General features: G+C 36.5%; 1 protein-coding gene across 11 annotated transcripts in view; it reads left to right on the forward strand.

Moving 5' to 3' along the window:
* Positions 1-25,847, forward strand: part of NPAS3 (neuronal PAS domain protein 3) — an 839,700-nt gene that overhangs the window by 367,930 nt on the left and 445,923 nt on the right. The window contains exon 2 of one of the 11 annotated variants that reach the window (XM_023523218.1): positions 192-366. The exons of the other annotated variants lie outside the window; for them this stretch is intronic. Within the exon in view, the coding sequence (XP_023378986.1) occupies positions 345-366 (22 nt within the window). The 5' untranslated portion in view covers positions 192-344. The remainder of the gene's footprint in view (positions 1-191; positions 367-25,847) is intronic. 11 annotated transcript variants of the gene reach the window in all.

Here is a 25,847-nt window from a genome sequence, read left to right on the forward strand (position 1 = left end):
TGATGTTTATTTTTAATTCTAAGGATTTTTAGTAATATGTTAATTCCCAAACACGTAAGGATTTTTTTCACTATCTTCTTGGCATTAGTTTTATTGTATTATTAGAACATTCCTTACCTCTCAGGCAAATGGTGCTTTCAAAACTCCCTAAACTGACAGCTCATGTATAATGTTTTGCTATTTGCCTTAAGGATTGGACACATTCCACAGATACTGCTTGAGCATGTGCTGTGTGACAAGCCCTGTTCATTAAGCTTTTATTCTGGAATGTGATGGAGGGAGCAGACAATAAATGAGCAAATGCGCTAACAACACGAAAGGATGATGATAAGTATTATGAAGAAATGAAGCAGAATGCTGTGACAGGTAACCTGGTGGGGGCAGGTTTGCTACTTTTTGATTAGGTGGCTAAGGCAGGACCACTTACATTTAGATTGAGACCTATAGTTCCAGAAGGAGCCAGCCAGAGCAAGTCTGGAGACAAAGCAGTCCAGAGGAAGCGACAAACACAAAACTTCTCAATGGGAACTAACTTGTTATCTTCCAGGTACAGAATTTTTTTATAAAGGGAACCAGTTGGGCTTGGGTTGTAGGAAGTAGCCAATGAATGAGTCTAAACAGGGAATAATATTAGCAATTTTTTTTTAAGCTCGTTTTAAAGATTAATGTGCGTGTGCGCGTGTGTGCGTGTGCGCATGTGCGCATGCGTGTACGCTTAAACAGGTGCCTGGAACACAGTAAGCTTTACATTATTAGTACGTATTACTGTTACATGATAGCAAGCAATCCTTTATCATTCCTTGTAAACACTTTAGCTCATATTAGGCAATTTACTGTTTAATTGAATAAATAAACACTGCATGGATATCCTAACTTCACTCCCATCCCTTTAAATTTGTTGATTATTAAAAACATTTGTTTTTTCCGAATGAAGGATCTCCAGATTCATTTTCGTGTACTTCCTGTGTGACCCTGGGTGAGTCACTCTTAGAGAGCTGTTGTGAGGATTACGTGAGATAATGTCAAGCGGCAGGCGTGGTGAGAGACACATAATATGCACTGAGTGGTGGCTATTTTAATTATCTAATTATAGGTTAGTACACTGTTTAGGTTCATAATTCTTTCAATTTGTGAAATAATTACTTACAAGGATAATTCTATTCACTGTATGCTAAATACATAAAAGTATAAAGTAAGACTAAAAACCACCTTTCTGTCTTTATAGATGTACTTTTATACTTATTAGACGTCTCACATTCTACATGCCTTCTCAGAAGCAGACAAATAAATAAGCACTTAATATGCAGTTTGGAGGGTCAGGGAATAGAATTTTATGGAAAAAGTTATTCATAAAATCTGTGTTTTTTTCCTGGATTTATTTGTTCATGAAGACAAAGAGAGACTTGCAATTCATAATTTCTATTGAGCAATGACCTAGCCGTAAAGAGATATTTTACTTATTTATGAAGAATAATTAATTCTTTGCTGGCATGAAGGAAGAAAGCATTCTAATGAAGGCATACATTTTAAAGCTTGAGGTGGAGGAGAGGCAAACGAAAGTTGCCAAAATTTAAGCTATTTACGTTTAGATGATTTAGTGCATAGGAGATAAAACATTCCTCAAACTGGTGTAGTACTAAGAGTAGCAGTGAGTTGCAATTTATAATAACATTTTATATGCTGCATCATAACTCTTGAAATTCAAGCTTCTAAATCAGAAATCATCTTATCAGGGTAAGATCTCATCAGCATCTAGACATTTTTAAGACTCTAAAGTTGCTCATAATTTATACATATGATCATAGTACCTGTACAAAAGAACTTCAGCTATCTGAAACTTAAAGAAATTATTTTGGATAAAAGAGGGCCTATTCTTTCTTTAACCATCAAACTTTTCTTTTTAATTTAAATCATTTTGGAAAGATTTGTGTATGCGTGAAAGATAATTGCGCCTTTTCTTTATGACTTAGGAGCATCATTATGTATGCATTTCATTACCATGAAAATAACATAGTGTGATGTCCTCAGGGACCATTGGACTATGAGAACTATTTTGACTGTATAGCAAATTGTAGTGCATTTTGAGGATTTTGTATAGCAAATTGTAGTGCATTTTGAGGATTTTTTCCCTGCTATTTGTCACCCCCAACCCCCGCTTTTTTTCTACTCCTTCCTTAAGGTCAGCTATAACTCCTCTCTGCTATTAGTATTTCTGGATCTCTCTCTTAATTTGCTGCTTCAGATAGGCTTTTAGGTCAGACACCTAGGTTTGTTGGAATTATATATAAACTTAGCATGATCAGAACAGAGGACAAAAGGGTTCCTCGGTGAATAAAGTACCTGGGCTTTGTGATATCTCTTTTGACTCTTCAAAGGCACTTTTCAGTGTTCTTAATCTCATTCATTTTGGAGTCTCTGGAAAAAAACTGTCTTAACCTATACATGCATGTGTTTGTTTGTGCGTATGTGTGCACACAACATACACAGTTCTCCAGCTTTGAAGTATATTTATGTCTAGTTCTCTGCTCTATAGTAATACTACCCCCCAAAGAAATATTCTTCCTAATGATCCTTCTAGAGACTTGGGGAACAACAACAACAACAAAAATACCTCCCATTTCTCTAATTTCCTCTGCAGCTTTTGTTTCCAAAAACATTTTAGCCTATGTTTTATACAATGAGTATATAAATGGAATTTTTGATGGTTCTGCATAAAAGTTTTAAGGAGCAACCCGTCTCCCCAGTTTTAAGTAATTAAAGCTTCCAGTTGCTCCAAACTTTAAACTCCCATAAAATTATTATAGTTATAAACTCCCCAGAGTGATTTTTATTTATTTCTTCCAGTAAATTTCTTAGTGTGGTTCAGCTGCTTGGCTTGACCTCTCGACTAAAATTTTACCAGCATTTCACTTTAATGATACTTATCTTTACAAAGATAAATATGGCCATATTTCTCAAAAATTCAGATTAAGAATGTAGGTTACTGGGATTTATGAAGACTATTTTTCTTTTCAAATATTTGATCAGTATCATGGAATGTAGTTAGACACCTTGGAAAGCCATTAAATAGAAATACATCATGATTTTTAGGGGAAGAAAGGCAGAAAGGGAAAGGTGAATATGTTAGATGATTCACCCATGTCCCCAACTGACCATATCGGGCCAAGGAAACTGATTTTTATGTTTAAAATTAATCCAACCTAGATTAACCATGTCACGTCCCCTTAACCACAGGCGTATGAATCTCAGGGTAGACAGCTGTTTGGATGTCCCACTCTAGGACTGCTGCCCTCAACAAACACTTCTGATTCTCCTACATGGTCACTTGGCAGCATCTATGTGCACCCATATGGCTGGATGGCATTGTGCCTGTTTACAAGTCAGTTGAATTGTTTCACTAGGACCCAGGTGCCAAGCAAACATAGGTTTGGTCTGACTGCCTACTGAACTATGCAGCTCCTTTCTCAGGAAAAAAAAAAAAAAAACCAAAAACCCCAACAACTTTCCTTGGAAATAACATCCAATTTTATGGTAATATATTTATTGGCATTTCATTGCTTTCTCTACCATTTGGACACTTTCTCTGTAAAGATAACAAAGGAAAGAAGAAGAATGATATCTCCTGCAATTACTAAGCAGATAGTGCAGAAAATAGCAAAATGCAAATTTGTACTGTCACCTCTGGCCTCAGTATGCACATAGTTCCCAGTCTTGCTTAGAGACAGAATGGAGCACTGGCGTGCATTCCATGACACTGAGACTGGTCATACAACTTTTCTTTTCAACTAGTTTCACTATTGAAGTAGGAACAGTAGTTTTCACATAAGGGATATGATGAAGATATATGAAATGATAGATAAGAAGAAGTTGGAGCTCCTTAAAATAAACATGGATTCAGGTGACTACTAGGCTTTGATGAAGGAAATTGTGTGCTTGCCCTGAACTAGCAAATGGATGTTTACCTTTTCTTTTACTCTTTCTAGATAGCTGATTTTTGTAGACTGCTTGCATTTATAAAATACCTGTAATATTTTATTCAATCCTCATGTAAAGTTTATAAAGTAGGTCAGGCATTATTATTATTAATTTTATTTTACAAATATAAAAAATGTGACTAAGTATTGTGCCCTGTCCCAAGAAGTTTAAATGACAGAGCCAAGACTCAAACCCAAACTTTTTTCCTGGGAGTCCACTGCATTTAACATAGAATAATCCTTGAGAGAGTGTGCTCATTTGGATGGATTCGGTTTTATTTTGTTAGTAAGTAAAGCCCCCAAATAGTTAAGAGGTTGATTGGAAAATAGATATTAACATACTCATTAAAAGTGACTTTAATAGAAAATATCCCCAAGAGCTGCCATTGTAATTTATTGCTTTTATTTTCTCTTTGGATTTGTTCTTTGAGTAACGTTTTGGGTCAGTTTCTTGGCAACAGTTTCGATTCGGTTGTTTCCTTTTGTTGGAAGGTCAAAGAATTTTTATTTGCCTAAAAGGAAGAAAATTTGTCAGGATTCCAGAAACCCATACTATTCTAGATGTGACATAAACCTCTATATATGCATCACTTCTAATTAATACCAACTTACAAACACTGGCATGATTCTAAGTCCATTTTATTGCAGCAGTTGAAAATCGAAGAAGTTATAGGTAAAAGAGTTTTGAAGGTGGCATTGTCTAATTCGACTGTTGCTATTACCTTCTTCTTTTAGATAGGACACATGTCAAAATTCTCCCCTGGAAAATTTTGAAGGTAGTTTTAAGATAAATTCTTAATGTTGAATATGAAGGATTAAGAAGTTGGATTGTCTGAGTTAATGTCTCACATCTGAATATTTGGAAATATTTGGAAAGTAGGTATGGCAGGTTCAGTTATTATAGAACAAATATCCCACTGTTTTACTCCCATTAATTATGATGTTTTCTTATGAAAAAGGCTTTTTTCATTTTTAAGAACTTTACTGATGTATATTTTATGTATCATGCCATCGACCCAGTGTAAGTGTATAGTTGGAAGATTTTTAGTAAATTTCGGTTTCATCTCCTTTATAATTCAGTTTCGAAAAATTTCCATCATCATAAAAAGTTCCCTCATGCATACTTACAGTTAGTCCCTGCTCTCACCCCCAATCTCAAGCAAACAATCTACTTTGTTCTACCTTTTCTAGGGATTTTATGTAAGTGTAATCATAAAAATGTAGCCTTTTGCGCCTGGCTTCTTTCACTTAGTACAATAATGTCCTTGAGTCTGTTTCAAGTTATATGTGTCTGTAGTTAGGTTTTTTTTCTTATTGGTCAATAGTAGTTTATTGCATAGATATACCATATGTCATTTATTCCCCAGTTGATAGACATTTGGTTTGTTTCTGATTTTGGAATATTTTGAATAATGCTGCTATGTACAAATCCGTGTGTGGAAATATGTTCTTACATCTTGTGACTAGATATATAGTAGTAGAATTTCTGAGTTGAAAGGTAAATGCATGTTTAATTTTTAAAGATATGAAAAAATTGTTTTTACGGAGTCATTGAAATGGACCATTTTACATTCTCATCAGCAACGCATTCCAGTTTTGTTGTTGTTGTTATTAATAGAGTCATTTTCATTTTTTTAATTGTACATTTGATATCTCTTGGTATTTCTGTATAGTAAATCCTCACTTAACATTGATAGATTTTTGGAACTGCTGTGAACACTGTATAACAAAAACAGTTTTACCATAGGCTAATGGATATAAACAAGAATTACATTCCTTATGGCATCTCATCAACCATATAATGAAATGACGTTATTCAGGAACCTGCTGTATTTTTCTGTTGCCGTGTAACATTTTATCACACATTTAGCAACTTAAAACAATATTCATATTTTATGTACAGAGAGTCTGAGGGTAAGGAGTTTGAATGCGGGTTAACTGGGTTCACTGTTGAGGGTCTCACTGGATGAAATCAGAGTTGGATAGGACTGTGATCTCATTTGAGGCTTCAGATCCTCTTCTAAGCTAACTGGTTGCTGGAAGGATTCAATTTCTGGAGATTGTAGGACTAAAGTCTCCATTTTCTTGCTGGCTATCATCTGGGGATTGCTCATAGCTTCTAGGGAACACCCTAGAGGGGTCTTTGCAATGTGGCCCTCTCCCGAGGCAGTTGACAACATAGTTATTTGCATTTTCAAGGCCAGTGGAAGAGTCCCTCTCATTCTGAAGATCTCTTTCAGGGAAGACCTGGACACTTTTAAAGGGCTCACCCGATAAGGTCAAGCCCACCCAGGATAATCATCCTTAGGGTTAACTCAGAATCAACTAATTAGAGACCTTCGTTATATCTGCAAAACCTCTTCACTTTTACCATATTATTCAACATAATCATGGGAGCGAAATCTCGTTAGATTCCCAAGTATTATCCATACTCAGAGGCGGGGTATAACCAGCACACAAGCACCAGCAGCAGGAATTTCGAGAGTCATCTTGGAATTCTGCCTACTACTGTTCTTTGATGACCGATGATGCTGAGTACCTTTTCATGTACTTATTACCCATTTTTATATCTTCTTTGGTGAAATTCTATTCAGATGTTTCACCCATTTTTTATTAGGTTGTTTCTCTTCTTTTTATTGAGTTATAAAAGGTTATATATTCTGCATACAAGTTCTTTATTGAATATCTGATTTGCAAATACTTTCTCCTAGTCTATGCCTTCTTGTCTTTTCATTTTCTTAATGGTGCTAATTTATCATATTTTTAATGGATCATACTTTGAGTGTCATAGGTGTGAAATTTTTGCTTAACCTAAAGTCAAAAAGATTTTCTCTTATGCTTTCTTCTAGAATTTTGTAGTTTTGCTCTAAAAATTAGGTCTGTGACTTATTTTGAATTAATTTTTGTACATAGAATGAGATGTGTCTAAGTTTGTTTGTTTACTTATTTAGGTGTATATATATATATATATGTATATGTATATGTATGTGTATATGTATATATATATATATATATATATGTATATATATATATACATATATATATATATATATATATATATATATATATATATATATTCAGTTGTTCCAAAAACATTTGCTCATGAAAAGACTACCTTTTCCCTCTGGAATTGTCTTGATACCTTTGTTGAAAATAAATTGACCATGTACGTAAGGGTTTCTTTGTGGACTCTCTCCTGTTCCCTTCGTGTTTGTCTATCCTTAGGCTAATACCACAGTCTTGATTTCTGTAGTTTTAAAGTTTTGAAATCAAGAGGTTTTAATCCTACAACTTGGTTCTTCTCTTTTAAAATTGCTTTTGCTTTTCTAGCTCATTTTTATTTTTATATAAATTTTAGTATCAACTTTTTAGTTTCTATGAAAAAGCCTACTGCAATTTTGATAGAAATTTCACTGAGATCAATTTGAGCTGAACTGCTATCATAACTATATTGAGTCTTCCCAGCCCATGAACATAGCATATCACTCCATTCATTTAAATCTTCTTTAATGTCTCTAAGCAATATTTTTTTTTAGTTTTCAGTGCACTATAGGTATTATACTTTTTTATTAAAGTTATTCCTAACCAGCTTATTCTTTTTATGACTGCTGTGAATGGAATTGTTTACCTAATTTAATTTTTAAATATTTGCTAATACATCAGAATATAATTGATTTTAATATGTTGATCCTTTATCTTAAAACCTCGCTTAACCTGTGTATTATTTCTACAATTATTTTATAGATTTCTTAGAATATTTAACATATAGGATTATGTCATCTATGAATAAAGACAATTTTAATTATTTCTTTCTAATCTCAATGGCTTTACTATCTTTTTCTTGCCTTATTGCAATGGTTAGAACCTTCAGTACAATGTTGAAGAAAGAAGCCCTGTAAAGAGCAAACTTGATAACTTTTGGCATTGCTTCAGGATAAAACTTGAATTGCACATGCTATGTGTATCTACTTCTTAAGTGTAAATATCTAATCTGAATAGTTATTATAAAAACTATCTTTTGTCTAAAATCTATCTTCTCCTTGCTTTCTTTCTAAGAATTGTGATGAACCTAATTTTTGTATAAAGAATTAAATATGTCTGGTTTAGAAGGATGGTGGAGAGTTCTTTTTAAGTCTTTGCCAAGATCCCAGTGATCCCCAATCCATGGAAAAAGATCTGCATTGTCTTTGTATATGATGTTACCAACTCTTTTAGCCATATTTTGGTATATTGTCTATCATAAATTATACTCAAATATGGCATGTTCTTTTCCCAATTTTTTTTTTCTTTTTTTCACCCAAGAAAGAAGTGGAAGACACATTGGCTTGAAAGTCAGAAGACCTAGTTGCTAGCTAGCTGTTTGATTTTTGGCAAATTTCTTAACTTTTCTGAATGTCTTTTTTTTTTTTTTTCAATCTGTGTAGTAAGATGACTGTGTCTTATGTTATAACCTTAAATACTATTCTGTGTTTTCATAGTTTATGGCTTGAGGACATACTGTTTTATGTATCTTAAGCAAAATAAAATTAATCTTACTTTAAAAGGTTTTTTCAAATTCAAATTTGTTTTCTAATCACGTTAGGAAATTAAAAGGCCTCTACTCACCATACATCACAGAAGAAGACACCTATGTTGAAACAAAATTTCTTCTCAAACAATATGCTCAGCAAAAAGGCAAAACTTAGAAATTAACAGACTTTCTGAGAAATTACATACTCTGAAGCTCATACATCTTTTCTCATTTCTGTTAAAACATAATATAAACTATTTTATTGCAGGAATCTTCAAGGAAATCACCAAAATTATTTTGCGTACTGGGATTTTATGGCATCAGTAATGCAGAATTTTGTTTTATTTGTATTGTATTTGGCCTAACATAAATTAACCCTGTAATTAAACATGTGATAATGCATGCCATAAAGTTTTCTGCTAGTCTACCATTTATTTATTATTCTTATACTAATACATAATCGTAATAGTGATTAATCTGAATATGGTACGTGAGTACATTTCAGCCCTGATTCAAATTGACCTTTCAACTGAAGATAGTGTGCTGTCTCATTTAAGACCACAATTATTAGACTTTAAACTGTTGAGGGTGACTTTTTTTTATTTTCATGAGGGTGGGGAGGCAGTGAGGCAAAGCACAGTATAGCAGCATCAGCTTATAGTGTTTAGCAGTAGCTCAGCTTTTTCAAAGCCTCTTTTTTTCAAGAGATGCTAAAAGGGTGTTCAAAAAGATGAAAGCTACATGATTAAAATGAAGCATGCTATAATGTTTAACTGGCAGTTTATGCTACATAGTCTATATACTCTGGTCTAATCATCTTGTATTGTGTCTGAATAGTTTACTGTGGTTGAAAGTTTCTTGGCCAGAAAGGACCTTGTAAAATTAGTTCTTATTAGAAAAAGTATGGATGGTTGCAAAATTTGGAGACAGGCTGATTTTAGTCCTGTCAAACGACATAAATAAATAATCAGCAGGAGCATTTCTAATTTGGAGAAAAATATCGAGTGGTGTTTGTGTTTAGAATTTTCTAATAGATAGAATTCCTATGAAATGAACATTTCTATTCTTTTTATAGATCGATCCCTGAATCTATGTTTTAAGAAAATCTAGTGTGTGTGGATATAATTTAAAGAATTTAAAGTTGACATATGACAGATAAAATGATAAAATATGGGTATAATATCTTGGAATATCCAAATTAAGTAAGGATATAAGATGGTGGTCTAGGATATCAGGATGCAAAAAATTTGAAGTCATAATACCTTTGTGATCCAGGGACAGAATGCTTAACTATTGTCTTTCCACCTCATGGCTGGACAGTTTTTTGGGGGGAGTTTTTTTTGGCAATTTTAGTTATATTGTTTTTTTAGTTAATACTATTATTATTTTTTTTTATTGTTTTGGTACAACCTGTTGTCTCCATTTTCCAAATGAGGAAGCATATAGTTACTCTATTTGTAGCTAGTCACACAATATAAAGAATATATTAGAACAGTGTTTTGTTGTTTATGTGTAAGATTTGTTTAGCTTCTTTCCTGTTGGGTAGCAATAGTTTTTTGCTTTCATTTTGTGAAGTTAAACATTTGATATTTTATTAATTTACCAATTATTAAGGCTGTACACTACTGCTTGAATGTTACTTACAGGTTAAAAGATAAAATATGAACATACCTTAATATATTGTTTTGGTGAAAGGAACAGAAAGTTTTCTTAAGGTTCCCTAAATTTTGAATGCTAAAACTCAAACCTTACTGGATCAGTTCTGTAAGATTCTGCTTTGGCAAGCTAATAATAGATTAGCTCTAAAGATGCAGTTTTGTTTGATATGATTCCTTACATCATTTATCTGAATAATGTTGAAACTGTTAGCTCAAGGGGCTTGTGAAAGGAATCTAGAAATAATTACAGGAGAGAGGAGATTGTTTTGTTTTTGTGATCTTAAGTAAAAATGCTTGCTACTTGCAGTGAGAGAACAACACCACTGTCATCTCTCATCTTAAAATAAACAAACAAATGCACAAATCTTCCAAGATTTTTCTTTCTTGGTTGTTTTGATCTCAATTTCAGCTGAGGGTACATAGTTTTCCCATGCCAAACTCTACATGAACAGGAAAAATTTTTCTTGACCTATAAATCGTAAGCATGTGTTACTTCCAATTAATTTTTGTAAGCTAGTAAAAGGAAATGTAGTCGCTTGTATAATTTGACAGTTTTAAAAACAAATTATCTTCAAATAGGTCAACTTTTGAAATTAAGGAAGCAACATGTAATCTCAAAAATACTTTTAGTGACACCTGCTGAGTATCAGGTGTTTATAACTTGGCCATAAAAATTCATTCCAGCCTAAAACCTAAAGTCTCAGCCCAGCAGGAATCTTAAAACAAAATTTAACTAAAATGATTTATTTTTGTTCTATAATCTAAGAAGTACAGAAATAGAAGGCTTAAGGTCCTGAACATGATTTTATGGAATAACTTTAAAACAAACATAAGTAGGCCATTTGTGCTTTGGGCTAGTGTCCCTGTAAACTAAGGGGCGGGGGGGAGACAGAGAGAGAATGAGAAAGAGAGAGAGAGAGAGAGAGAGAGAGAGAGAGAGAGAGAGAGAGAAAGAGAGAAAGAAAGAGGAAGGAGGGAGAGGCAAAGATGGGGATTGGGGGATTTTGATTGTTAATGGGAATAGAGAGAGAGAGAGAGAGAGAGAGAGAGATAGAGAGAGAGAGAGAGAGAGAGAAAGAGGAAGGAGGGAGAGGCAAAGATGGGGATTGGGGGATTTTGATTGTTAATGGGAATAGTTACTTTATCACAAGCTTATTGGGTGGATATATGTTGAATTAGGGAACATGGTTTTTGCCTATACTCTGAGCCCATCGGGTTGGCCAGTGTTAATGGCTATACTGGTTTTTGTAGGTTTCTTATCTCGGGTTCTGTTTCTGTTGCTGTACGTCTTGTTGGCGTGAGGAAAATTCCAGATAGCACAGTTATGCCTTTAAAAACTAGGAAATAATTTTGAGAATTGAGGAGGTTTCATTTTAAGTAGTCATTAGTTTTATCTCGGGCACTTCAGAATCATTCTAAGTAGACTAGAGTTCTCTTAAGCATACTTTATCTTCAGGGCTCTATTTTTATTCCAGTCATCTTCTCTGGTTTGTGGCTATCGTATCACCAGTCCTCGCCCCACCATGAGGCACTGGGAGACAAGATTTCCTTTCTCCTTTTCTATCCTGTTCCAATACCCAACCACTCCCCCCACCTCCCACTTCCTCACTCAGAGAAGGTGGAAGGAGGAAATCTGGTCAATAAATATTTGCTAAAATGTTAAACAGAAAGCTTGAGTGTCTCTGAAGTGGCTTTAAAGGGATAATAGGTCTAAGGAATCCCAGAGAAATTTTTAAGGGAGGAAAGTTCAGATCCTCAGGGAGAAGCAGAGGAGAAAAAGTTTGACAACAGGGTTTATGGATACCTTCTGTGCTTTGAAGTGATCCTGTTATAAATTACCCAGGCACAGTTCTCCAAGTAGGATTACTTAATGAACCACCCAGGATTATGGGGAGAAACTGAGTTAGAGGAAAGGTTACTCACGCCCGCCAGTTTAGAGCTGTAAGTGTCTTTGTACATCACTGGTTGTGGGATGTGTGTGACCCTGTTTTCAGTTAACCTTTGTGTCTGTAACTAGAGCAGTGTCTTAGATACCTGCAAAGAATTATGGTATTTCAGTAGGTTACCTGGTGTGAAGCTCTTCTGGACCAGCCTTTCCACGGGGCAACCTGCTGGCTTTTATTTCACTGCCCTGCATCAGGTCAGCTTTGACATCTCAAGGGTGATTTCGCAGAGTGTGAATTTTAATGCGATAAGCATGTGTGTTTTTCATGAAATGTTTGCACTTATGTATTAACATGGTTATTTTATAAATTGGGCTGACATTTCCATTGTTTCCTCCCTGTATTATCTTGCTTTGTTGCATGCTTTAATAGTTTTTATAAAGTTTATTGCTCCCTGCTGCTCAATATCTTCATATTCTGTGAGTTGTTCTTTATATCCTGCTGGGTGCAGTTTAATGAATTATTTTTCAATGAGAATGATATGATTTTTGCAGCCTGCCCACAGAGATAGTGATTTTAATATAGTATTTGATTCTGTACCTTTCTGTACCTCTGCTCTTTTTTTTTTTTTTTTTTTGGTCTGCGCATGTCACCATTACTGGAATCTGAGTGTCACAGGCGTTGGCCATCCAAGCTTGATACCATGCATGTAAAGGTCTCTTTTACTGCGTGTTTAATTCTTTATCTCTTCTAATCTTCTTGGCTCTCTATCTTGAATTCCATTTCAGACAGTTTGGCATTTATGCCAACATCTGTACATTTGCTTTGCATTGAAATTCTAAGAATAACGTCTTTGCTGCTGGTGGTCTCTCTTGCTCAGTAATTGAATCCACACATTCCCAGGATGTGTTCTATGAGGGGATTTAACGACTTTAGATTTTTGTCAAACTAGAGCTTCTTTGAAACTGTAGAAGTGACTTAGAGTTATTTCTAGATACTTCTGCTTTCTTCTCTTCTCCTTGTCTCCAGTCTTACACCACAACTCTTTTTTCCTAATCTGGTCAAACTGTAGAGATTCTCATTTTTATTTCCAGAAATGCAGTTAATATTTAAGTACCATCACTTCTGCTGTATCTCGTTTCTCTCACTTTAGTCTTCTTCCCCTATATCCTGTATACATCACTATCACCTCTTCCACTCCTCACCCTACACATCATATTTCTCCAGTGTTAGGCTTAATTTAATCAATGTAGGCATTCAGGATAAGGGATGTCTCAAGCTTGGAACATTCATTAAAAAAAAATTTATTAAAGTCTCAACATTGAGGAGGAAACCTCGATATTGAATAGGTCTTGTCTGTAGTCTAAAAACAAAATTTACCAGGCATATCAGTTAAAATATGTTTAAGTGCAAATAATAGAGCCTGTAGTTGGTTCAGCAATAACATGGTTTGATTATCTCACAGTAAGAGGAGTCTGTGGGTATGTAGCCCAGGCACTGTGGTGGCTTGACAAGGTCTGCCAGGACCCAGATTCTGTTCTACCATCATCAGTGCATTGCCTTTCCCTCTCAAGACTTGTCAGTGCAATGCCCTTTCCCCCTCAAGACTTGCAACAACCATTTTTGTGGCTCCCAGCATTGGTCCTTATACAACAGATGTTGAGATAATGTAAAGAAGTGTAAAGTATTTACCAAGAGCTTCATCAAGGACTTTCCTTTATGTTTTATTGGGCTGAACTGGGTCTTGGTCTTATATTTAGAATGGTCACAGATATGAGATCACAGACATGCAGAATTGGTTTAAAGCCAGTTATTATTCATTTCTTCGAAATGGACACATAACTTGTCCAGGAAAATCAGGAGTTTCTTTGCAAAGAGGAGTGGGTAGAGCAACAAATTTGGTTCCTTTTAGATGGGCAGCATATACGTTTACTTAACCAGGGATTGGAAGTTGTTGAATGAAAAATGACAAATATAGGGCCTGTGTACAATGGCATTGTAATTCTAAATGTAAATAGTGAATCTAGAATTTCTTTTTTCATTTTAGAGTCATCAACTTTCATGTGTAAAACTTCTTCTATATTCTTATAGAATACACTCAATTTGCAGCCAGTTGCCTTACTAGGCAAACTTTTCTTTCAACACAGTGACATCGATATTTTTATGTTTTGAGACTATATGATAATAGCTGTGGTATAACCAGTGCTGTGCTTTTAAATGGGTTCCATTTGCTGTAACCTCAATCCAGAAGCCCGTAATCCCTATGAAAGCGGGGACCATGTCTCTTTTTGTTCTTGATCATTTTTTAGTGTCATCTGAGTCTCTGGAACATAGTGGGTGATCAATAAATATTTACTAAATAAAAAAACCTCAGGCATTCGAGGATGACATTTTGAACTCATGTTACTTGCTCATGTAATAAAATGCTGTAGGCTAGGGTGAAACTGAACATTTGAATCAAATAATAGAGCAATTGTATTTGTCGGCTTATATCTCCCTGTATAATTAAAAGAATTTAGTTGCATATAGTTTCATCAGATGCTTTTCATAAGTTGATAAGCAACTCATTTCTCTTTCCCTGGATCTGCTATAAGTCCCGCCCATTGCACAGTTAAGGCCACTTCAAAATTTCAGAAGGAGAGAAGGAAACCATAGGTTTAATGTTATTGGTGTGTGTGAAATTGTTTGGAATACCTTTCTATCAAATACCATTCTGCCTCCCATTCATCCTCAGTATGCAAGTGGAAAAAAAATGGGGCTGAGGATAGTGAAGGGCAATAGTCAGTATTGAAAGGAGTAGAAAGGAATCAAGAAAGGAAGAAAGCTCTGATGTATCTCCTCTCTTTTCCTTCTCACTCAGCCAAGTAGTTAAAGAAATATTAATAAGGGACATAGCAAAGGAATATGTTCCAGAATATTTACCTTTTCCCAAAGAGAGCACAGATAATAACTAATTTGCTCTAAAAGAAAATACATCAAACTGAAATAAATGTAAACTTTACTTGAGCCCCTACAAAGCTGTCTTCGAACTTAGCTTTTACATAATGAAACTTGCCCTAAAAGATATGAACCAAATGAGAGAGGCAAGGGGATGAATCTGGTTTCAAGGGCATAAACATCAAATTGCCATTTGTACTGATTTTCAGATGCAATTTAAAAATTAATCCAGAATGTTAGGGTCATAGGTATTATGAAAGCTTTTTATTGTAATCCTATACAAAACTTTATTATGCCATAAAGAAGTCAGGAGTCTTTAGTGAAAATTGTAGTTGACAGGAAAATAAAGTCAATTCCACTTAAAGCTAAAAGGTATACTAGGTCAAGAGATGCTTATATGTATCTTTTACTTTAGAGTGCATTTATAGCTCATGAAAGGAAGTAGATTGATATTCTTGAAGTTAACTTCCTTCACTTGTGTTCACAAAACCAGGGTTAGCCAGGTGGAAGGATATGGAATTAAGCTTTTATTACTCTGCCTGGAGCATATGAGCTGGTGTAACCAGCTCAAGAATGAATGTGCAGTTGCAGAGACAAGCTGCCCTCTGCTGAGACCACAAATTTCCCTCTCTCATTGTTCACATCTCAGCTAAGTACTTAAATAAAAATAACTCGAATGACACTGTTTCTCGGAATCTCATTTCATTCTTCACTAGTCACTCTCAGTTGCTGGAAATTAATCATTATCACCATCACATATTTATGGAAACTCTATGGGGTACATAGAACTGTTGTTTCAGGGTTAGGAGAATTTCAACTGTGATCTTTGCCCTCAAGGAAATCAGTATCTATTAGAAAGATTCGTAAATATAAATTTTCAGTTTATAAAGCTAACACATTCCTTCAAGGAAAAAGATATTATAAATAGAATTCGGGTTCCTAGCCGAGTCCATAGAACCCATATACCCATAATGGGACCCAGCGATAAAAGTGACCATCGGTCCCGAGAGCAGGTCTCCTTGTGGTCCTGAGGCAGAAGGGAATATCATCACCCCTCTGGGTACTAGCATGGTGCTGGGCAACATTTTGAAATGGGTTGAAATTGTTTGGAATACCTTTCTATCAACATTGCTGATGCCTTCTTCACCTGCTAATAAAGTTTCTTCGGGCCCACAAGTACCCAGCTGTCTTAAGGTTATTCTATACTCACAACCCTAAGTCTACCATTTGGGGAAAAGGGAGGTAAGATAACCTCCTTATCCTGAAAGACGTCCATGTTCAAAAATTATATTTTTACTACATTTTCAGAATTCCAGTTCTCTTAGTATAGCTTAATTTCTCTAGTGATTAAGGGAAAAGCAAATTGATAGTGTCAGTGCATGCTGCTGTGCGAATTTATAATAGTCTTTTTACCTACTCATAAGATGCACTTTCTAAACAAGCATGTTTGTTAAATAAGACAAATTTCTAATGGGGAGGATTTGTATTATTTTAGATACTGTAGTACAAAATAAGGGGGGAAAAAGCTCAAAACATTTCTTAAATATTTTCAGGAAGACCATTCAGAAATATTTATTGGCACTGTGGGTTACAAATACAAACATTCACATCACAAATTAAAATATAGGCACATACACAAAAGCTATAAACAAAGTATAAAGTGAAAGCTAGAACATTATGGAATATGGTGTAGGAGCTCAGAGCAGAGCAAGATCCCTTCCAATCGTTCATCGAGGAAAGGCTGTGTGAGTGAAGACGCTGGATGGGCCTGCAATGACAGGGTTTGTATCAACTTAGTTGAGGGCAATGGGTAGTCTGAGCAAAGAGAATAGTATAAGCAAAAGCACTACAAGGCTAGTCAGGAGAAGTCTGTTCTCCAGGGAGGTCCCTGTTTCTCAAGAGTTCTACCGTGGAGGAAGACAGGATTGAAAATCAACACCTGAGTATGTAAGACATACTGTGTACTTTTCATACTTGAATTCTCTTCTAAACTCAGCAAACATCTTAGGGAGGGAGAAATCAAGGCTCAGCAAGATCTAGTAACGTTCCCGAAATCCCATAGTTGGTAAATAGCAAGACCATGATAGCAGTCTTGATCTGCCTGATCCCAGAGCCTACCCTCTTAACAATGTGCCGTCTTGCCTACTTTCCCCCATGGAGACTCGGCACCAGCAGTGATGAGGGTGGGATGGAGCTCTCACAAACATTTGTAAGTTGAGAATTGTCTGCATGGGGATATACTTACTTAAACTCTGTATAAATTGAGAAGACTTATTTATGTTATGTTTCACAAAAATAATGGCATGATTTAACAAACCTTATAAAGGGAGGACTCGAAACGGAACCCCTCATTTTGAAACCAGTGGTACAAATGACTTATTTTTAGCCATTTTTGAATTCATTCAGAGACAATGAGTTGTGGAGAACATTACTAATTTTTTGAAAATGTGTCCAGTTTAAAGTACTTCTTTGTAAAATGCAACAGAATTCTACTGCAAAAATGTCTTTGTTCACGTGGTGGCTTCAGTATTCCCAGTAATTCCTAGAGCCCAGTAGCCATGCCAAGGCCCAGAATTCCCCTTGGTGCCTGCCTCTCCAGTTACACAAGAACCTTCCTCTCATATCACTTTGTAGCCATTAGTTCATTTATCTCTAGGGATGTGGCCTGCTTTCTGTTTTGGGAGGTGGTCAGGGTTCGTTTGTTGAGGGAGAGAGACTCAGTTTGGTGTCACTGAAGAGCCTTCACTTGGAGTGTGATTTCCGCTCACTCCCGTTACCTCCTGTCTGAGTTTCCTAGGCAGTCTCTTATTTTTTATTTTATTTTTTTAATTTTTATTTTTCAATTAGAGTTGACATTCAATATTATTTTATATTAATTTCATGTGTACAACATAGTGGCCAGACATTCACATAATTTATGAAGCGATCCCCCTGATTAGTCTCGTACCTACCTGACACTATACATAATTATTACAGTATTATTGGCTATATTGTCTATGCTGATTTTCAGCTGTGTACTTCCCCGGCCAATAGGGTTTTCTCTACCCCTCCCATGGCTCATTGGCACTTCTATCCAAGAGCGGTCACTGGAAACTGAAGAAACCAAAACCATAGTAAAAGCTTTTGGGAGAATTTTGCCAAGGAACAAGGTTAGAAGTGTGTTTTTAATGACATAAGATTTGGGGATTGTCTAATGACTTTATTAAGCCAACTATGTCTATAATATTATGGTTAGAAAGATTTCTCTGCACTTTAATTATTGGTAGGGATTCTTTTTTAGTTAAAAATGTAACTTTAACGTCTTTTCTAACCTATTTGTATAGTTAAATGACCAGTTTTATCCCGGAATGGAAATAGAGGGATAGGACCGTGAATGCAGACTGGACTACAAAAGATACAGTTACAATCAAATACTTTTCATAATAGTATCATTTCAATTACTTATGGAACGTGAGTATATATAGTCTTTTGATACCTAGTTGACTATATACTTTATTTAACGAATTACCTTACTGACAAAATGCTCAAACAACCATGATTGTATCAGCCGGTGAGGTTTTTGCACATTTCAGGATATCTCGCATACAGATTCTAAGTGGTGATTTTTCAGCCTTAAAGAGGTTTATGAAACATCATTATAATTGTTCCTGCCTATCCCTCACCTTTTTCTTTCTTTCTTTTTTTTTTTTGGTTTGAGAAGAATAGCTATTCTGATTGGATACTTCTTTAGGCATCTGACAGTAAAATTAGTTATGCACAAATCATTGTATACATTGGGAGTCACTTGCTATTACATTCATTTTTGGTGAAATTGAATTTGCCCTTTTCTCTCACTGTTGGGAATCTGAGCTTAGTTGTGCTAGCTTCCTGCTCAAAAAAAAAAAAAAAGTGAGGATGCCAATGGCGTAACTGGAGGGAATAACTTTATATCCTTTAAACAATCTCTGGATGGAAGGACAGAAGATTTTTCTATAGCACGAGGGAGACGTTTGCCTCTTGATACAGAAATCTCATGCTCCAAGTCCTTTGACACATCACTGACTGTCTCAGAGCATGGAGCCAATGTTTACTGCTGGTTCTTGGGTGTTAAACAGCCCTCCACTGCTTTTATTGTACCATTAATTGCATTTAATGCAGCTGCATTTCTGGTACGCTTGGCTAGGCTCTGAAAATTAAGTAGAGGGTACTTTGTTATAAAATTCACTGTAATGAGCTCTGGTGGGACAGGGTCTGTTAAGTTTGAAATTACCTCAGGCCATTTCTAAAGGACTTCTTAAAATATTTCACATCTATAAAAGTTTGTAACTAGATAAATAGCCATGGAGAGTGTTATACCAGGCAGAGGGAAATCCGCATTTCTCCTCAGCACATCTTTGATAAAATATGAATGTTTTGAATATTTGAAAGCGGTGTTTGTTTTCTACATTTTCCTCTGCCTCTGACATTCACTAAATTCCACCTTTTAGGCTGTCATTATGCAAGCTTAACTTTAACTGTTTCACACCAGGGTTTATGCAGACAGACCTCTTTCTTTTTTGGTTTGGTTTGGGTTTTGAATCCAAATCATATCCTGAACTAGAATAAATACAGGACCCCCTCTGGGTGTACATAAATTGGTTCAAGAAGGGGTCACACCTCTAAGAACAAAAACACTGAAGAGACAGCTGTAACTATTGGCCAATTAGTTTAATGTTACAACTACCAGCCAGGGCCTGAAACAGATTGCTGGTACCTGGCTAATAGGTGCTTGAAACGACTTTAATTCCTCTGTATTCTTGGGCTGTGTGACTGACTGCTGTAATGCTTTGTGGCTAATAAAATTTCAGATTGACTAATTTACCAGATAGCTTTACCAAAACAGCCAAGTAATCCATACATACTCATTAGTGACAGGTCCAGAACATATTCCCAGAGGACTGATTTGAAAAACCTCACTGGGATCAGCCTCACTGCGCTTTAGATGCACTGGCACAAATCAGGTGGAGGATCTTCTATGGTTTTAGTGCAGCAATTTATCTGAGTTTTGTAGTTAAAGTTTGAGCATGAGGTAATTAGAGCCCTCCAAGCTTGAAATTCATGAACCTAGTCCTCCTTTAATAGACTCTATACAAGCTTGCCAAGCTCACTGTTTGACTGATGTATATATGGAGGCTTTGTCAAAAGCCTCTGGTCAAAATGTAGTTTTAAAAAATTCAAAATTGGTTTTATTTTTAGCTCTTACACGTGTAAACAGGGACGATTGCTGTGTGTTATTACCAAGGTCAGTCAGCAGTCTGTTGTGCCCTTTGGAGATATTTACTAATCAATAATCAAACACATGCAGCCACATAGCGCCATGCCTGCTGTCCGGATGGGTTTAACAACAAACATGACATGACCAATCAGTACCGAAGAAAAGAGGGGGCAGGAGGCTGTGGGTCTGTTTGGTTTCTTCTAGTGTTTATCCTTCCTGGCAAAAAATGAGAGATAACCTTTATTAAGCTGCCACCACTGCTACGTTAGGCAGAGCTTGCGTGTATGTGTCTCTGCATTTGACAGTCATGATTCAGCCAAGCTTCCCAGTACCTGCCATGTACATATCTTTTTAGAAGTTGAGAATATAAGTGTAAATTTTTAAATATGCTTGTACATGTATGTGCACCCAGATATGTATATACCCAACACTACCACATGCCCTTTCTTTATTTATTCTCTTAAAAGAATGTTATGCCCAAAATTCACAATATAGAATCAAAGTTCAGCCCTAAGGATTTCATATATGTCAAAATATCCTATCTCTATTAAACATATTATTGCTCCTATTTGTGAACAAGACCATGATGTGATTTTCTTTACAAAATCTGTAGTAGTTAATTTGCAAATGATTATTCCTAGAATACACCATTTAAGGAAGCAGAGGGAAACTAATATTTAGTGAATACTTCATATGTCTCAAATACCATGCTAGGCACTTTACATACTTTATCTCACTTAATCCTTAAACAACATGCTGAAGTGGGTGGTTATATGTTGATCTTTCTGATAATTGTATTTCTCTGAAATCTTTCTAGCTGACTCAAGGTCACCCGAAACCTAGAAAATAACAGAAAAGTTCATTTATCTATTACCTTAGTGACTTTCTTTAATTCTCTTCATCAAAAGCATTTTACCAGCACCCATTTTTATTTCGGTACAAAGCTTTTTAAAAATCCAAATCGAGCTTAAATTTACTCATTCCTTACTGTTTGCTAGTTATGTGCTAGGAAACTGTTGCAAACATTGGTATTTAGCCCCTGACACAGCCCTTTGGACAAGGGGTCTCACTCTATAGATGAGGAAACCAGGACCCAGATGTCATGTGTCCTACTCTTGTTCAGCTGGTAAATGACAGAACCGAGACTAGAAATAAAGGTTTGTCTCCGTGAATTATGTTCTTTGTACTAAAATACAGCTGCCTCCCCATCATTTTAAGTACTTGTAAACACTTAGACTAAGACGAATAAAGATCCTTCAAAGAGTATTGCAGAGGACAGAGCTAGACCTGTGTTGAGATACAAACTATGGAAGTTTTTTTCTAAAAAGATGAAGTCAATATATGAGACAAATAAACTTCTCAAGACAATACATATTGCTTACTCTTTCTCTCAATTGTGGTTTAAATTATAAAAACAAAAAGGGAGGTGGCAGCAGTGCTACAAATAAAGTTGGCCCAAGAAAATGGAAGTGATCACATAGTCCTCATCAGATTCTGAAAGCCCCAAAGTAAGCTGTCTTTGAGGGGAGCAAAAGAGAAAAGAGCTAAGAAGAGCTAGATGAGGGGTGAAGGTGACCATGCAACATTTTCTTCTGAGTACTGAGGATGAGGTTTGTTTAAACAATCTTTTTGAAATCCCAGAAGAAATTTTCTCTCTCTCTTGCCACCTAGAAAATTCAACCTTTCTGAAGGTGAGGCAACTATTTTCTGTAAGAAATATTTCTTGGAATACATGACCTTGTTCTCTTCCACCCATAGCAGTTCTTGGCTTCTTTCTTCATTGGCTTGATCAAAATTCATTAAATAATGCAGGAGGAATGTGAGGTTCTTCTTTCCCTTTTCGGTTGCTTTTTCTAACAAATAAAAAGGCATTTTCCTTTTCTCTATTTACTTAAATCATACTTGGGTATATTAATAATCTGTTGCAATACTTTCCTATGGGCATTTGATAGATCTCGGCTACAAGGAAGAGGTACTTATTGCTTTTGTGATTCAGGAGTTACAAAGACTCCAGGAGCAATTCAGGTAACTTCTTTTTTTATGACATTTTAAAAGCTTTGCCAAGGCAAGAGATACAAGGACAGAGAAACTGGGAACCAACTGGACAGTACAGGAGAAGGGATGGAGGTTTTAGGAGGACAATGATGGCTTGACTTAGATGTATTTAGGCAGCTTTTCCTATAGAAATATACTTCTGAACATGGATAGTAGATCTTTATATAGTTTGAATATCATGTGGAAGCTGATATCTGATTGGCTGTTTGGGCCCCCACACCCTGGAGAATAAATAATCTTTGTAGATTCAGGTTATAGTAAAGTATTGAATTTTTAAAAATTTTGTATTACCTATTTCTCAGCTTTACCTAAACTCTGGACAATGTTATAGCTTCTTTTGAGGGTTTTCTATTTTTTTTTTTTTTTAAATATCTCCCAGCTGTTGCTTGCTTCTTCCTCTCAGGGCATAAACTTCCTCAAGACACTTTTTAAAAAAAATCTCTTCACCCTGGGTGTTTTCTCATTTCTCTTCCTTGCCTAGTTTTCATCCTGGTTTTCCTTTCTTTCACGTCTGCCTTTCTAGAAAAGAAATTTAAAGTGTATAACTCATGATTCTCACCTCTCTTTTACTCCGCAATTGACAGCAGTGCCCCCACCCAAGGTCTTCAGTGCTCTCCCATGACTTTTGACATAGTTGATGAGTCTCTCCTTCAGATATTCTGCTCTTCCTCTTTATAAGACATCATGGCCTCTCTATCCACTTCCTACCCTTCTGGCTATTCCTTCTCATGATCTTTGCTGGCTCCCCTTCCTCTCTATAAATGCAGATGTTCCCCCAGGGAGGCCCCAGCATTTTGTCCTCCTGTGGCTTTCACATCCACCTCTATGCTAACGACTGGCAGCCAGGTCTTCATCTGTGCCACACTGCAACCAGGCCTACTGGATATTTCATCTCAATGGTGTCCTAAAGACACCTCCACGTCAACATCCCATCTTCTCCTTGACACCTTCTTCCCTTCTAAATGTCCTATTGTAGGGGATGACTGAACCATCTATATCAGGGGTCCTCAATCTCCGGGTTGCAGGCTGGTACAGGTCCGTGACCTGTTTGGTACTAGGCCACACAGCAGGAGGTGAGCATCAGACAAGCCAGTGAAGCTTCATCTGTATTTGCAGCCGTTCCCCATCACCGCCTCAGCTCCACCTCAGATCATCAGGCACTAGATTCTTACAGGAGCACCCGTCTCTGGTGCCAAAAAGGCTGGGGACCACTGATCTATGTAGTTTGCTAACTCAAACACCTGGAATTCATACGTGACTCTTTCTTTTCCCTTAATAGTGACTCACAGAAACCTCAATCCTACCTTCTAAATACCTTTAGAACCGAACTCCTCTCTACAGTCTTTCTAACTTATTTAGTAGGATTAACTCATCATCATTGGCAATAGCCACGTTTTTCCCTTTCCTCCAAACACAACTCTACCCTGTACACCTCTACCCTATTGGTATAACACACACGTACATGCTCATGCCTCTCCCTTTTTCATCTCTTCAAATAAATCCCAGTTACTGAGTGTTTGTGAGGCCACTCGTGACTTAGCCTGTGGATGTCTTCTGTCATTTCTTCCTCTACGTGTGGAACTCGCATTTCTTGCTGGCTTTGTGCCATCTTCTCTCCACCCCAACCACTCCCCTCACCCCCACCAATACCTGGCTTGTTCGCCGGAACGATTTCTACTCATTTCTGACCCAGACACCCTCTCTTTTATTACATCTTTGAATTTCACTGTAGTTAGATGCTCCTTTTCCTCAGATCCTCCAAGTAAATCATTTTATGACAGTTTATATTTCCCTCTCTCTAGTCTTTAGGTTCCTTGCGATAATGGCCTCTTTCCAGTTTTTTTCATCTCAGGACGTTTATACTTTCTCTTCCCTTCACCTGGATAACTCTTCACTCCTTCACTTTATTCATATCCCTACTCAGAGATATTGTGGAGAGGTCTTTTCTGATTTTCCTATCTTATACAGAAACTCTTGTCACTTCTTTCCCCTCCTCTTTTTGTTTTTCTTCATGCTGCTTATCATATTTAGATGTGTGTACTGTTATTGTCGTGGTCTCATTTCTCCACCGAAATGCCAGCTCCATGCAGGCATGTTTGTCTGAGGTGTTCACTCTTGGATGGCCTACCGCTCAAAGAGTGCCTGGCACTTAGTAGGCTCTCAATGATCATTTAGATGAATGATTGCATTATACCTTTTCTAATCAGCATAATGCTTGGCACAGACTAAACACTCAGTAGAGGTTTATTAAAACATTAAACATGGAGTATGCATTTGACCATGGTTAAATTAATTCCCATGCCTGAACCTACTAAACCGAAGAGACCAGTGGCTTCCCGGAAAAAGAGAAGCGGGACAGCTGGAAGACAAATAAAAATGACTGGCTAGTGGCAAAGTCCATTCTCATCAGAATGCTGGTTCAGTTATTCAGTTCAGATTTTTGGCAAGTGAGGCAGTTTCTTTTTCAGAAAATGTTGATTGATTGCACAGTTGTACCCACTTCATTTGCAAACCTTCATTATCTCTTTTTCCTTTCCTCTCTCCGTCTGCATTTAGAAGGGGAGGAGCAGTGTATAATTCCACAAAGCAATTTTTGTGAATAAACCAACTAACTGGCTGCTGCTTTCAGTCTCTCAGTCCCACACAGAATACAAGTGTCTGCTTTAGTTGTGCATTCTCTCTTGACCGAATCTCATGCATTCATTCATTTGAATATTCATTTGAGAAATCATTTGTTCAGTCCCACTAAGTGCCAGGCTGCTACAGGATGTATGTGGATGCTGGGCTCTTACGTAAGCAAGAGCGCTTGACCTGAGGTCTATGGATAGGTTGCAGAGGCTCCCTGAAATTTTCGTAATTGTATTTGCAAAGTTTTGTGTTTACATATTTACTTGAGAAGAGGGTTTGCTTAAACAACTCTTATTCAAAGAAAGAAACATGTTAAGAACCTCTGATAGAGGCTTGAGCTGAACCTTGAATCTAAATAATAGGTCTTCAAAGTAGGTTTCTTTCCTCCTTGATATATTTCACATTGGTTATGTTGGTGGTTGAGTGTGAAAGTGAATGCTTGTGTGTATCGTTAATTCTAAGTCTGACAGTCTTGTCAGACTGTTTACTAATCTCTACTCTCCCGATAGGGCTCATCTTTCTTATTTAGTTTCTAACTCTGCCTGAATCATAGCCTCTGTAGGTCCCCGAGAGGCAGATGGCAATGGTGATGCCGACCGTGATCTGCTCATACGGCAAGACCGAGCTCTTGTTCAGTTATCATCGCTGTGTGGGGGCTTTTGTTTATATGAAATCAGAAGGAAGATGGTGGGGTTGTAACAGCTGATTTTAATTTCCACTATTGGTGGCTGTGTAAGTTTAACTAATCAAATTATGTCTGAGGCAGTCAGCGTCTTAAAACGAATGCCAGCTACTGCTGCATAGGGCATGAGTGAATCCTTCAAAAGAAAATTCGGTGGGCAGTTGCTGATGCTTAGTGAATTGCTGGCTCTTTGCCCAAGTATGTGTGAAATGTTTGCACTGGTTGGAGGCCCTGATTGCAGTTGGCTTGCAGGGCTTGTGGAGACACTGTAGATTTGACATCATGCT

The sequence above is a fragment of the Pteropus vampyrus genome, unplaced genomic scaffold, assembly GCF_000151845.1.
Source record: "Pteropus vampyrus isolate Shadow unplaced genomic scaffold, Pvam_2.0 Scaffold384, whole genome shotgun sequence".
NCBI classification, from domain to species: domain Eukaryota; kingdom Metazoa; phylum Chordata; class Mammalia; order Chiroptera; family Pteropodidae; genus Pteropus; species Pteropus vampyrus.